This window comes from Cheilinus undulatus, linkage group 1, assembly GCF_018320785.1.
Source record: "Cheilinus undulatus linkage group 1, ASM1832078v1, whole genome shotgun sequence".
Lineage (NCBI taxonomy): Eukaryota > Metazoa > Chordata > Actinopteri > Labriformes > Labridae > Cheilinus > Cheilinus undulatus.
Window position 1 is genome coordinate 27,595,340 of NC_054865.1, and position 14,710 is coordinate 27,610,049.

Below are 14,710 nucleotides of genomic sequence, written 5' to 3' on the forward strand. Positions count from 1 at the left end.
GACTAATTTGTAAATGATAGCATGATAATATAATAAACAAGAATAGTGACCTCTGTAAATATTACCCTTGTTTGACATCAGCATGTTACCATAAATGCTCAAGCAAACCAAATTTTAACCTTTGTTTTTTTAGTCCAAGTGACACAGGTGTGAGTGTGAGTTTAAGAGTGTAATTGATTCAAAGGTTCTTATGCATGTTTTAAGTATGTTTTTCTCTCTCCTCCTGTCCTTCTGCTAGCTCCTTCTATAGAAGCATGCTCGCCGCTATTCAAAATTTTCCTGTTTCTCAAAATCTGGGGTAACGCTGTCAAACAGTTCTTCTGCCGTCACAGGAATATTTCAGACCATCTGCAACTACTTCATAACGCCCACATACACGACCAGCTACTTGAATTTTTCTGCAGTGAACACTGACCAGAGGGTTTCGGGAATCACGACTTGAGCAACAAGAGGGCTGCAGAGGTTTAACGTGTTTATTTCAGGGGGGCCAGGGCGGTGTGTGAGGATGAAATTCTTTAATGATATGTTGGCCTGATAACATGCACATCATGGTGACACAGTGTATTCAGAAATTATTCAGAACTATGCCACTGTTTTCAAATTTTCTACGTCACAGCCTGATGCTACAGGAAAAAAGAATTCTCAATCTACACTTGGTACCGTGTAATGAAAAAAGTGAAAGTAGAATTTTAGAAATTTTTACCAATGTATAAAAAAGTGAAAAATAACATTGACATAAGTATTCAGACTTTTTGAATAACACTTGAAATTTAGCTCCAGTTCTTCCCATTTCTCTAGATCATTGCTGAGATTGTTGCCAGTTGGTCTGAGTCCACCTAAGGTAAAATAAATTGATTGGACACGATTTGGAAAAGCACACCTCTCTATAGAAGGCCGCACAGGTGACAATGCATATCAGAGCAAAAAACTAAGCCATGAAGTCAAAGGGACTGCCTCAGAGGTCAGAGACAGGATTGCTGTAAGGCACAGATCTGGGGAAGGCTACAGTACGTTCTGCTGCACTAAAAGTTCTCAATAGCAGAGCGACCTCCATAATTCTCAAAAGGAAGAAGCCTAACACAACCAGGACTCTTCCAAGAGCTGGTTGTCTGGACAAATTGAGCAACTGGGGCAGAGGGGCCCTAGTAAGAGAGGTGACCAAGAGCCCGATGGTCACTCTGACTAAGCACCAGAGAATGTGTGTGGAGATGGGACAATGGAGAAGGACAACCATCACTGCACCCCTTGACACCTCTTAATGCACATGAAGGCCAAGTTGGCTGTCATGTGTTTTGTACTGAGAAGAGTCTTCCAAGCCCATCAAGAGCTGCTTGCCCTTCTCCCCTGATTGCTCAGTTTTGCCAGATGACCCGCTCTTGGAAGAGTCATATCAGTGAAGCACAGTTTTCTTACAATGGATACATGAGGCCGTTAAAACCTAGATGAATGTTACAGATCAGCTTCAAAAATGCAACTCTTGTTTAGTCTGGTAGAAGGTTTATCTAGCTTGAAGGCCTGTAGTTTATGTTTCAACTTTATTTTATATCTTTAAAAATATTCAGAAGCAAGCCTAGAATGTATCATGTATTGCTTTTTATTCTTGTATTTTCCTTTTGTGTGTCTTTAAACAAAGCATTTTCTGTTTTAAAAGGCTTCCGAATTGCTAACCGCATTGTTCAAAGGTGCTCACCAAGTGAGCATATTATTATATAGCCATGTTTTCTGAAACACACGCCAGAATTGACCAATTCTCGCTGATGCCTCAGTTTCGCGTTTGGTTCAGATTGACCGCTCTGAGCTGCCGTAGCTATGATAAACACTGACAAGCAGCTGTTCCCTCAGTATTATGTTTCAGGGCTCACGTGTAGATTTTACGTCGTGTAGTAAAACCGAGTGTTGTATAAGAGACTAATTTATGGTACAACTAAACAATGGAGCCTGCAATACAGATAAAAGCTGGTAGGTAAAAAAGTTTTATTTTCATCGTTGAAATAGCGGTCGAGGTATGCTAATGTGCTGCAGTTGTAAGTTAAAGCTTTGGCTAACGCTGCATCGTGTTGCTTCACTCGTGTTGAATTTCTCCAGGAGCGACGAAATGGGACATTCGTCAGAAAGTTTGGGACTACATCGAGGAGAATAATCTGGCTAACTTCCCAAGGCCTGTTCACAACCGGATCCCAAATTTCAAGGTAGGTTGAGCAATGAGGTACTAACGCCGTTACTATCTGATGATGTGGAAAGAAATTACTAACAGATTAACTAACTGTCGAATCACAGCATAAGCAGGCCTGTCATTATTGCCGAGTCCTGTTAGAACTGGCTCAGAACCGCTACCTGCTTCTCCATTCAGGTTTTCGTGACTTGTAGCGTGGTTCAGTGGGGCCACGAGTACACCAGACATTTAAAGAAGTGACACCTTTTACAAATATGAATTTACAGACACACAGCATAGAGAGCTGTTTGTCACATTACAAAAGAAAAAGTGACTCTCGTTGACTAAACAAGTTTGATGATTTAGCCAAAGATTATTCCTAGGTTTAGTAAATCTTGTGAACAGGTGTGTGAACTATAAGGTACAGTAAAGAGAGATGTCAACTAATTTGAGATAAGAGCTTTTATTGTAGTGAATGTCAGCCTAGCTAAAAATCACTCCAGGGTCTAGACTATGAAATAACTTTATTTTTCATTTTAAATGATTAATTGTTGTTCTGTCTATGCATCTCTTTTATTGTGCACTAACTGATCAGGGTGCAACCCAAGCATGCAACAAGCTTGCAGACCTGCAGGAGTTCAAGTCCAGCCAGACAGTCAAAGTTAACCCAGACAGACCGCAGCAGCAGGCACGCTTTGTCACCCTAGAAGTAAGTCGACTATTTTGGCCTTTATGTATTTGTCTCATTTCTCCTAGGGTGCTTTCACAGCCTGCAACAAAGTGTCTGAGCTGCAGGAGTTCACCAAGACAAGTGAGGTGAAGGTGGATCCTGATAAACCTCTGGAGGGTGCCCGAATGGCAGTGTTACAGGTAGCACTGTGCTGTGGGGTATAATGGGAAATAATTGTATTACTAAATTGTTGTCACTATCTTATCTCTTTTGTAACCATGCTAATTTTCCTTCATCTTTGAACAGAAAATGTTTTTACAAATTATTCTTGAAAAGAGATGGCCAATTCCAACAAACCTGCTAAAAAAAATTGATCACATAGACGCCTTTCTCAGGCTTAACCTATGTTCTATTAAGTAAGCCAAAAATTACTGACCTTTTTTCAATCATTTGTCATTATTATACATGTCTGGTGGCTAATCTTTGGTGTAATCATCGCAGGCACGGAAAACTCTATTGGTCCCAACTCCTCGTCTGCGTAATGGTCTTTTCAATAAGATCACTCCTCCTCAGGGGGCCACCAAAGAACAGCTCCGCGTTTGTTCTTCTGCTCAGGTCTCAACTTACTAATTTCACATTTTCAACCTTGATTTAATTGTGGTGGATTAACTCCCAAAATTCAACTCTATTCTATTCGTCCTGTCTTCTGAACCTCTTCCTCCAGGGTGTGAAAGACTTCAGCGTACCTGTTGGCCTGGATGCAAAGGTGAAGGTAGACCTGGTAGTGGTTGGCTCTGTGGCGGTGTCAGAGAAAGGTAACTGTCGGTATTTCAAACATACCAACTCAGACAGATAATGCGACCTTTAAAATACAAAAAAATGACCCAGTAAAGATGATCCATGACATGATAGATCAATGTATCTGTTTGCTTTAGACTGAATTTTACCACATGGAGTGTAAAATGAAAAACCTCGCACACTCCTCAACCTGGATAAATTAATTAATCAAGTAATGGATATGATGCAAATGTTTGGTTGTTTCTAATAAATAGCCACTAGATGGATATATGATATATGCCATGAAATAAAATTTAGCACCTGCAAGTGCCATCTGTAACTTATGTGACAAATAATCAGATTTTGCCTTCTCCCACAGGAGTCCGGATCGGTAAAGGGGAGGGTTTTGCTGATATGGAGTATGGCATGATGGCGTCAATGGGGGCTGTGAATGAATCAACTGTGGTGGTCACTGTTGTCCATGACTGTCAGGTTAGTCATGGTTTATACATCATAGAGTTGTTGATACTTAGATACTTTTTAACCCCATGTGGTTTTTAAAACAATACAACGCTCTTGTCTTCAGCATCATAAAGTACTCTTGCTTAAAAAGGACAACTACAGATCTTCAGTTTTAATTTCATAACCATAACCTAAACAAAAGAGAGAGAGAGTATTGTCTATGTTGTACAAATATGTTTTCAACTATGTGGTTCCAAAAAGTTGCCAATGTATTTGTATAATCTACAGCATGTGGTGTGCAGGAGATTGACATTGTATCAAAACCAGCATCAATATCAAGGTTGTACCAGTGTTGGGTGTTAAATTACTTTTTATTTTTATTTAGTTTTTACATTTGTTTAAATTTCAGTGTAGTTTTAATTCTTTTTTACTGCTAGTTTGTTAGTTTCATTTTTTTTTTTTTGCAAAAATGCTTCATTTAGTTTTTATTAGTCTTAGTGTTAGTTTTAGGTTTTATCTGCAATATTGGCTTCCTTTCATGGTGAGACCCTAAAGGGCTCTTCTTTTTTCCTACTATTTATTCAATTCTGATGTGTATATACAACTCAAGATTGCAATTGTATGAGGTCTCCTTTTATGAAATAAGGAAATTTTACTCTCTGGCTTTAGTATATATGTCAGTCAGTCTGCTGCTGTCAAAGACTAAAACAAAGGAAATTTTTCTCTAATTTATTTTATTTTAGTTATGTTGGTTAGAAAAGAATAAAGTTTTAGTCAGGATTTTTTGTAAAGCTTAGTATTTATTTTATTTATGTTAAATAAAAATGTTTTTTACATTTTAGTTGTAGTTATTTAGTTAGTTTTGATTACCTGTAACAACCTTGATCAGTACTTTGTAACTTAAGCTAGAATTGAAACAAATTTTACACATCTGGCATCCTGAATGTCATCGTTTATTATAGCATAAATGTAAATGTAAAAAATGTAAAAATGAAATGTAAAAAATTCTTTAAATGGTTTCTAAATCAAAAGAAGGAATTTCACTTTAAAAGGATTTTTTTTAATTCCTAGGGGAACTTTTTTTAACAAAAAGTCAGTCAAAACCTGATGACTTGATGAAAAGTGAGTTTTTTGTGCTTTCAGGTGGTAGACATTCCAGAGGAGTTGAGAGAAAGTCATGACCTAACCGTGGACTACATCCTCACACCTACCAGGGTTATTAAAACAAACTGCCAGTTTCCCAAGCCACTGGCTATAATCTGGACTAAGGTAAAATGTTAAACCACTTATCTTTCTTATGTGTCATACTTCAGCAACTCTGCAATGTAGATACACAGGGAAAATCTTAAATTCAGGTTGTTAAGAGTCTATCAACAAAGCAAGCAAACATTTTCTATCTTGATCCATTAAGATAGCTTTAAATAACCCTTGATCATCGGTTTACAACTTTTTTTTTAACTTTAATTTAAAAATGTAAATGCTTTGGAGGTCTGTTTCCGACTGCAAAAACAGGAACTCTGTAGCATGATATAACATACTATGTTATATCATTAACTAACTACTAACTATTAACATTAACTTTTAGTTAACCTGATTTGGGCTGTGATCATCTCTAGGTGTTTTTTATCACTGCAGTTCTTATAATACAAAAAATCTTGACGATCATTGAATATTATCCCACAGTTACGCAAAGAACTGAGATCCGTATTAAAATTAAGTACCCACAACAACTTATTCTTTTTTTTTTTTTTTTTTAACTTCTTTAGGTGAGTTGTTTTCTGAAGTTTATGCAGCATCCATCTGATTTCAAATTTGAACACTTTAAAACTAAAACATTCAATGTATTAAACATTTAACAGTTACTAGTCTTTCTGTGATTACAACACTGCCCTCTTCTGGACTAAATTTGTTACTATCCCTTATAAGATCTGTGTGGCTGCGCTTCAGTATGAATTTAATTTAGATTTACCACATTAACCTGGTTATTTTCCTTTATTTCTTACTTTTGAGTTACATTTATGGATGGGACATAAGGTGGTATGTGCATAAACATGTCTCCTAAGATTTATTACCTTAATCAATAGGCTGATATAGATTGGGCCCAAAACAAACACATTAGCAAAAGATTTAATCGAATTGTTACTTGAAAACGAGTCTTTAACTGCATCTGATTTACCAACTGTCAGACACAGGTTGTGTATTTTTCCCACCTGGTATTATGTCTTAGATTAGACCTAATAGAAGCATTATTCTTACATGTACAGATTCTGTAACCTCTGGGTTCCTTGAGGCGGGCTTGTAAGTAAACAGGACCCAGTGACCTCACTGGCAGGAAGGCCATGTCTGATCATCAAAGGCTCCTCTGCCCAGCCAGCGTGGCTCTGCAGGGGCAGGGGAACGACAGGTCAAACAGGCCACTGTAAAAACAATAGCCCCGTATATCCTTTTACAGGACTGGTCAGCATCAAAGGCTGCCAAGACACTTACAGGCTTAACAAATCAGGAGAGCAGGCTTTATTTTTAACTGCTTGGGAAGTGAAATGCCCCACTCCTATAAGGAGGGTTAATACTGGAACATGATCTGTGTGCAGGATGGAATAATACCAGTTAATTTGTCAGCTTTGTTATTTATTTGACTCATCTGCAGATACAGCTTGTTGGCTCAGAGCATGGCTGTCTATTCACTGAGTGTTACAGCTCTGCCTTTCAACCTCTCTAAATATGTTCTGTTGTTTGTCTATAGTTAAACACAGAAAAGCTGCAGAAGATCCCCATCCTGAAAAAGCTGCGCGCTCTGGAGGAACAAGCTGGGAAGGATGTAACTCTGGGGGTCCCGCCTGCTGCACCAGAGCCAGGTCTTCATACCACTAGACCCCCAAGACAAACCAGACAGAGGCCCAGACAGAACACCCAGCAGGATGCTGAGAGAGAATCTAGACAGGAGAGGGCAGCAGGGTCAGAACAGAAAGGCAGACAGCGCCCACCTCAAGTGAAGAAAGAAAGCAGAGGAGATGCAGGTAAAGAGGGAGAACCCAATGAGAGAAGAAGAGGTAGAAGTGGGGGGAACATTCGGGAGAAGGACTTAGAAGAGGGTGGAAGTGAAGGTGTAACTCAGCGCAGACTCCCTGTGAGTGTGACCACAGTTTACCTGGGGGGAATCCCCACTGGCCTGCGTGTCAGTGAGCTAAAAACAGCCCTCAGAGAGAGGGAGGCGGCCCCGCTGAGGCTCACCTGGCAGGGAGCTCAGCACAGGGCCTTCCTGGACTACAGTGATCCCCAGGCTGCTGAGCAGGCTCTTGAGGCTCTGCAGGGTCTCAGTCTGAATGGCAGCAGTTTGCAAGCTGAGCTTGCCAAGAGCCAGCGGGGAGGCAAGAGATCAGGACAGTTAAACACGAGACCAAGAGCATCAGCAGCTTCAAAATCGAAACCAGCACAGCCAGATTCTAAGAGTGCAGCTAATGAGATGACTGAGCCGTAAGAGAAACACATAGCATTTCATGTGGAGTTCAGTGCCTTAGGAAGAATTATTCCAATGTCCCTAGTTTGAATAGAAGTTGAGGTCAACTACATGATCTCTAGACATTTGAAAATATATAAGTCTAATGAGATAAACTAATTGTGAATAAATATGCAGTTGTTGAACTCCAGCATCATCAAGCTTTTCAAAGTATCATCATTTCAGGATTATAATTAAACACCTCTGTGCCTTGTTCTCACACACACCCCTTGGTGAGTATATCCCTGAAGCCTTTATTCTGAATGTTTCATTTCCCTTTAAAACCAAAGACTGGGCATGCTTTTGTTTATCAAAATAAAATGGTTGCATTAGCTATTTTTCCACAACCACTATTAGCTTCTCCAAAAGCTTTGTCTTTTAAGTTTGTTTTTCTACCTGACCCAAGGGCAAGAGAAGGATGGATTAATTGGGTTTGTTAGCGCCACCCTGTGGTCATTTCTGAAATTCAAAGAAAGCTGAAGATTCCTGTCAGCTTAAGCCTATAAAAGCAGTGAAAAATTCTAGGTTTTACATTTAGAAGTCCATATAAGGCAGTCCAGCATTTTACTGCATAGGTTTTCCACTTGTAACTCAATATTTTCCTACTCTCTACAAATCTAATTCAATCTTCACATCCCAAACTATGTCTCTGTATTCCCTTACTAAGTGATGAAGTTAATTCATGCCTATGAGACATTTATGGCCATACATCTTGAGCAGTCTGCATTATTCATATATATATATTTTTTTTTTTGGAACTGTGCCCTTTTATTGCTTTAAAACATTTTTATCTATTTAATAACTGGATAACAAGAGGTTTGTGTGTCTGACCAGGGATTTGCTTTTTATTTCTTCTCTCTTTCTAAACTTTCTATTTGTTTTGTTTTCCTGAAAATTTCTAAATGGATGCAGTGCATTTTTAAATAACATTTGTACCTTATTTTAAATAGTCAAGTCAGTTTGAGTTCAGGTCATCCTCACCATTTAACAGATTGATATGGTAAAATGTCTGGATAAACTGTTAGAATTAATATAGTCTGTTTGTATGAGATTACAGCATTCTTCACTAAAGTATTTGAATTGGCCTGCTTATTGTCTTTTTTGAAATTGTGCACTGTCTTACTTTGATTTTTGCCAATATTTTAGGAGTGGTGCATTTACATCTAATTTTGTAGTATTAAAAATACATTTGCTGTCCTCTGAAAAAAACGACTTGTCCAATTTTAACAGAAGCCGTTTCTCCTTAAACTCCTCTTTCAAAAAAGAGGCCTTACTTCAAGATCAAAATTTAACATGAAATGTCACACTACTGATTTATTATATAAATAAGTCATTAAAAGGTCTTTTGTAATAATGCAACTATTGCATGAAAGATTTTTGTCTCTAAACTTTACCTTTTTTATAGTTGTCATTATGCTGATAGTCTTACCTTCATGCATATCTGCAGCAATATTAGGCAAGACATTTAGTGAAACTATAATGCCAAATTTCATACACATATAAACCCCCCTTAAGAAGAAGCAGGCATTTTCTATACTGTAGTGCCTTAGTAGTATCTTCCTTTATTTTAAGACAGACTTTTGGCTGATGTCTCTTCCTTATCTTCAGACTACTGTCCGGTTTTCACTTAAGTCTTATTGCATTGAGACAAATGCACACAGTGTTTCTGTCTGTGCTGAGCACAGAGCTTTTTATGGAGCTGTCATCCAGGCCTGGTGAAGGGAACAGCTGTGGAGCCCCATCTCTCTCCCTGAGCCCCTTCAGCACTGAACCTCCACTAATGTCATCAGTTTGTTAATGTGCTCTTCCACTACAGTCCAGCCCGCTAACTGTGCTCAACGGCACGACCATTTTACCGAGTTCAATCAGTGGTCACGCAGGGAGATTTTAAAGCCACAGAGATATTTAAAACACAGCTTAAATTTGGCATTAAGTAAAGCTTAGAGACATCCTGAACTTCTATTCACAAAGTTTAACCTACAAGAAGCTTGCATCACTTAACAGCAAAAAAAATAGATTACAGTCAACTATATTTCCTTACATTTAGAATACCATGGAGACCTAGTTAAAGTAGCAGATAAATAAACCAGCTGTCTTTTGCAAAGAAATAAATCTGGAAATAGTTTTGTTTTTTTTTAGAAATTGGCAAATGTGTTTTTTTCAGTAAAACTAATAGTTTTATTGAATTCCATGTTGGAACAGGACACATGTGCCTTTTTCCTGTGCACATATTATTGTATTATGTAATCACTACATGGTTGGGATTCTCCTAAAGCCTATTCTTTGTGTAGAGTGTAAACATTTCTATCTATCTCATACATACCCAGTCTGTTTAGCAGGCAGACCTTTAGGATAAAATTCCATAAAGCTCTTGGGTGAAAAAACTGTGAATGCCTGCAAAGGAACTGTTGCAGGTTGTCAACCTTTATCCAAACTATGAAATTTCTGCCTCTTGATTTGTTTCACCTTCATTTTTACACCCACACTCATTAAATTGATGGAGGAATACAACTGACTTAAAAAAAAACATGTATTTATTTTCAATATATAATCATCTATTGGTTGGTTTTGTAAAATCCAATTTGTGCATTTACTGCCAGTTCACAATTACAGGCATGAACTGGTGCCAGCTAAAAGCAGACTTTAGCCTCAGTAATGAACTCCATCACAACAAAACGCCATCTGTTGTGATCTGTTTATCAAGTTCCTGTGGATCTATATTGTCGCTCTGTTATGGGGACCTAACTAGCATATTGTCCTTAAATTATCTACCTTCAATATCACCAAAGACTGATTGAACTAACGCCCCATCAATACAGTTAGAGTGCATTTTTTAAAATTAGATTTGATATTTTAAGCTATTGTATACAATTAGGTGATAATTTTGTCATTTTAAGGAAAATTCATTATTTATTAACTCTTAAAGTCTCGATTAATTTGAACTGAACATTTAAAAATGTCAAAAAGATATCGCCCCCTTAAGTTCTCCACAAATGTGATTATTATTTCAGAACCACCACAATGAATCATGGGTATGTAATAAAAACACTTTTGGTGTGGATTCGGGCAGGAAAAAAGCCCAACATATATATACTTTTATTTTTTTTTACAAACGATTTTTTGTATTAAAGCCTAAAGATTAGCCCCCACTCAGTAACCTTTGCTATTTTTTCTAACAATATACAAGTATACAGTGCTGAAAGTACAGGTCTAATACATCTAACACAAATGACGTAACAGTGCTTACAATATATCCTCAATTTTCATTTTAAAACAAATAACAAGCGCTCTGACAAATATTGCCAATAAAGCAGATAACCTTCTTGGCCAATTCGCCTGAATTTAAAATACATGGGCCGACAGAATAAATAAAAAGTTGCGCTTATAGGCTATTCAAAAAGTGCCTTCATCGTTTGTACACAGTAAATATGGACATAAATATGACATGTCCATAAGTTCATCTGAAAATGCGACACCGGTGTAAAAGTCCAAAATGAAAAAAGGCCTCAGCCTAACTTGTCAAAAGAAAACGTTTTTAAAAATGTCAGATGCAGAAATTGGACATGTGCATTTTTACATGGGCCTAATTTAACAGGAGGAATAAACAAAGTGTGGAGTGGTAGTCATCCGCTCTGCAGGGCTTCGTACCAATCAACAGCAAGGGTTTAACACACCAAGTCTGTTCCCAGCTGCTCGATGCTGATGCCATGAAATGTTTTATTATTATATATTATAATTATTATTGATTTGTTTCGTAGTTGGTCTGCCTCCGCGTCTTTGTCGCTGTGTGAAACAGTATGCTACAGAAAGTAGTCTCGTGAGCTCTCTTCATGCAGGGCCGAGGCGATAGCCTACGTCATTCTGTCTCAGTGGTTTTTGACTTCTCTGTTCGTCTCGGTGTTTGCTCTGCTGCGAGTTCGTGTCTGTCACACCGTCCTCCGGTCTGAATGGTGTCCCTGAAGGCCTCACATGACGCAGGGCTTGATGTCCTGGTAGGAGACCTGCTGGTGGTGGTAGTAGGAGCCGCTGCTCGGTGTGTGCATCGCGGAGGACGTCATGGCGTTAAAGGAGAAGACGAACTCCTTCCGGTCACACATGCTGGGGGACTGGGAATGGTACCGAGGAATACCTGACAAAATATGAAGGTAAAACGCAGTGAAAATTCAGTGAAACTACTACATTATGTTTGTTAATCTATTAAATGAGATCAGACAACGTGTTATTATATTTATAGCTTTAAGAAACAAGGAATAGATTTTTACGCAATACTTCACAATTATTGTAAGGCTCCAGTGACTTTCTTGTTGACTCGACAGTAGCATTTATTTTGATTCCGTTTAAACCTAACTAATAAAAATAAACATTATAGCCTCGTATTATCGGTATGAACATGTCAAATTGAATTTATGTTATGGAGGTTATTATTTATGGATGGGTGTATTATTGCCTTTCCCTCATACATACTCAATGATTTTTATTGTATGAAGGCTTAGGGCCTAAGTGTTTAATAGTTTTGAATGTGCCAACTCGTCTGAATATGTCACCTTGTTTAAATTTAATATTTTGCACTGGTGGGTTAAAGGGAGATTTCTGACCTTGCATGCAAACTTAGCATGCCTATTTTCCCCTAAATCCCAATCATATCTCAAGATAAATTCTGACTTCAATGTTTCAGTGTCCTATGTGGCGTCCAGTAGTATGCCTGTTTATTCCTCATGGACCAGGAGCACATTTAGCAAGCACCATTAAGATAGTCAAAGTGGGGAGGCGGCCTTGCAGAGCTAATTGACACTGGCCTCTCTTGCACGCCAGTCCCGGAGGACTCCGGGCCTCGGGGCGAGGCAGGCTGCTCCTAACCGCGCTTGTTTTTCTTTGCCTGGAGATTGGCATAACTCTAAACTGTCCCACCAGACTTCTGTGAATCCTTCCCCTCTTTTCTCTTGAAACTTAACAGAAATTGTGCACGTTGCATCCCTGAAGGTGCTCTCTGGAGCTCTGTGTTCTATTTAATTGGAAGCAGGACTTCGCTTAATTTTCGTGGGAGGTTTACGTAGTTCTTTTTGTTGCGTGTTTCCCTGCAACGGCCTTGATTTTGATTACTCGTTTTTGTTGTGCAAGAGACATAAGTCTGTTTTTTAGATACACAGACACAAACTGAACGACGGCGAAATCATAATGAGGTAATACGAGGTGACTAGATATTTCCACGGCCATCATTTGGCACAAAACCACAAATCTGTGCACAGTCAGGATGTTGCTTGCGCAAAAATATAATCCAGAATTTAACTATTTGGTTTTGATTTAAAAAGAGCCCCCCTTACTATTTATTTCCCATGCCCGTTAAAATCCGCTGCGCTTTTGCGCATGATGTTCCAGTTTAAAAGCGAATGCGCCATAGATCTTACCTTGTAAATCTGTGGTGCTGTGCCCGTTCTGGTGCAGGTACGGTTGCTCCAGTGAATGTGTGGGCAGGCTCGGCTGCAGCGGGTTGGCCCCTGGATTACACGGAGACAGCGGCTGCTGCTTTATGTAGGAGGCCCCATTATTCAGCGAGGCCGAGGGTGCCGGAGCCCACGTCGATGCAGAGCTCGAGTAGACGGGGTGAGGCTCCATGACCCCTCCGCTGGTAAGCAGAGGAGAGGCGGAATTATCGTGGTGGGGATAATCACTCCCCGTGGATCCTGTACAACTTCCCATGTAGGAATGTCCTCCGTTGGTCGACAAGTGAGACATGGTGTGTCCGGACAGACCCATCCCCTCCATGTTACCTGCCAAGTGTCCGTTCATCATCCCGATCCCACTGTCCAGAGACAGGCTGTTGGGAGGACAGGACAGACCCCCACCGCTCCCTTGGAAGTTGTAGGACTCGGGAATGTGGTTGAATCCCAGGCCGTTCATCATGCTGTACATGGGCTTCAGCGCCTGGCACTTGCGCCTAAAACCTCTCGGTCTCCTCCTGAAGGAGCCCTCCTCGAACATAAACTCACTGGCTGGGTCGATAGTCCAGTAGTGCCCCTTCCCTGGTCGGCCAAGGCCCTTTGGCAGCTTAATGAAGCACTCGTTCAGGGACAGATTGTGGCGCACGGAGTTCTTCCATCCCTGGTATGAGCCTCTGAAAAACGGGAAGCGGCTCTGGAGGAACTGGTAGATTTCACTGAGCGTCAGGCGTTTGGTTGGAGAGCTCTGGATAGCCATAACTATCAAAGCGATGTAGGAGTATGGAGGTTTCTCTGGTCTGCGGATCCCTGCGTTTGTCTTTTTGGTTTTCGTAGTGGAGGAGGCGGTTTCCATCACCGCAGTCTGTCCGTGCGGCTTCTCCGGAGCAGACATCGGGCTGCTCTGGGCAGGAGGCTGCGCGGGGGGCTGCTGGACCTCTGCCGTCATTAGATAAATTCAATCTTCAAAATGGCACTCAAAAATTCGTTTACACCTTCCCAACTATAAACAAGCAGGTCCGTGATACTTAATCACCGGCATGCAGAGCCAAAACTCAAAAAAACGAAGCAAAGGCTGACTGAAGTGAAACTTTACGCACGAGTGTAAGGCGAGGCTGTTTTCTTAAACTCTGACTTCTTCCCTCTGACTGAGTCCTGCAGGAGTCTCAAGCAGCGCCGCCTTGTACGCGGCGTCCGAAATAGGATAAGGAGCAGAACAGGAGCCTCTTTCCACTTCAGTTGGTGTGTTGTCGTGCGTCCGAGGAGCTCACTTTTTACTTATCTGTTGCCATCAGCGCATTGGAAGCTGGATGTCTTGGCTATCCTAATGTTGGGACCCGCCCAGTTCCCTCCTACTCTAGTGGTGGGCTGTGAGCATGCACATCTGTGTGCCTTCACTTTACAGGCAGTCTTTTTATTTTCATTTTCTTATATTAAAATAATAAACTGAAATAACTTTGATTTCCAACTATTTTGTGGATAATTGGAAACTTTAAAGCCTTAAAACATATTAAAGGTAAAAAAAATAAAGTAGCTTTACTATTTGGGGCCTTTAGATATAAATGTCTTGATTTCCTAATAACACTTATTTTAATGTAATTTTTATTTGGAATCCTAAATATTCCGTGTAAACATTAACAAGATGGGCGAACACAACTCTCCATTTCAGGCCACAATGCTGCTGCACCAGCACGGCAAACAGGTCATGCCTTAATTCT

At 39.9% G+C, this 14,710-nt stretch overlaps 2 protein-coding genes across 3 annotated transcripts; one reads left to right on the plus strand and one right to left on the minus strand.

Moving 5' to 3' along the window:
- The first annotated feature begins 1,806 nt into the window (after positions 1-1,806).
- mthfsd (methenyltetrahydrofolate synthetase domain containing) lies at positions 1,807-8,641 on the plus strand. 2 transcript variants are annotated; one of them, XM_041795350.1, is made up of 8 exons: positions 1,807-1,959; positions 2,086-2,189; positions 2,748-2,861; positions 3,324-3,437; positions 3,547-3,637; positions 3,979-4,091; positions 5,205-5,330; positions 6,805-8,641. In XM_041795350.1, the coding sequence occupies exons 1-8, from the start codon at positions 1,932-1,934 to the stop codon at positions 7,537-7,539; spliced, it is 1,425 nt and encodes a 474-aa protein (XP_041651284.1). In that variant the 5' UTR covers positions 1,807-1,931; the 3' UTR covers positions 7,540-8,641. The 2 variants fall into 2 exon arrangements, with proteins under 2 accessions (XP_041651284.1, XP_041651293.1); XM_041795359.1 differs by lacking the exon at positions 2,748-2,861 and adding an exon at positions 2,909-3,022.
- A 1,730-nt stretch (positions 8,642-10,371) lies between these two features.
- Positions 10,372-14,289, minus strand: foxf1 (forkhead box F1). The gene is made up of 2 exons (XM_041796074.1): positions 12,963-14,289; positions 10,372-11,686 (listed from the first exon to the last, which is right to left on the minus strand). Exons 1-2 carry the CDS (start codon positions 13,939-13,941, stop codon positions 11,523-11,525), a joined length of 1,143 nt encoding a protein of 380 aa, XP_041652008.1. The 5' UTR covers positions 13,942-14,289; the 3' UTR covers positions 10,372-11,522.
- Between the last annotated feature and the right edge of the window lie 421 nt (positions 14,290-14,710).

Excerpts from the sequence above, each read along its gene's own strand:
- mthfsd (XM_041795350.1), top strand. The coding sequence starts at position 1,932 with ATGGAGCCTGCAATACAGATAAAAGCTG. Across the intron at positions 3,438-3,546 it reads GCGTTTGTTCTTCTGCTCAG|GGTGTGAAAGACTTCAGCGT; the intron begins GTCTCAACTTAC and ends CTCTTCCTCCAG. Across the intron at positions 5,331-6,804 it reads TGGCTATAATCTGGACTAAG|TTAAACACAGAAAAGCTGCA; the intron begins GTAAAATGTTAA and ends GTTTGTCTATAG.
- foxf1 (XM_041796074.1), bottom strand. The coding sequence starts at position 13,941 with ATGACGGCAGAGGTCCAGCAGCCCCCCGCGCAGCCTCCTGCCCAGAGC. Across the intron at positions 11,687-12,962 it reads CAGCACCACAGATTTACAAG|GTATTCCTCGGTACCATTCC; the intron begins GTAAGATCTATG and ends ATATTTTGTCAG.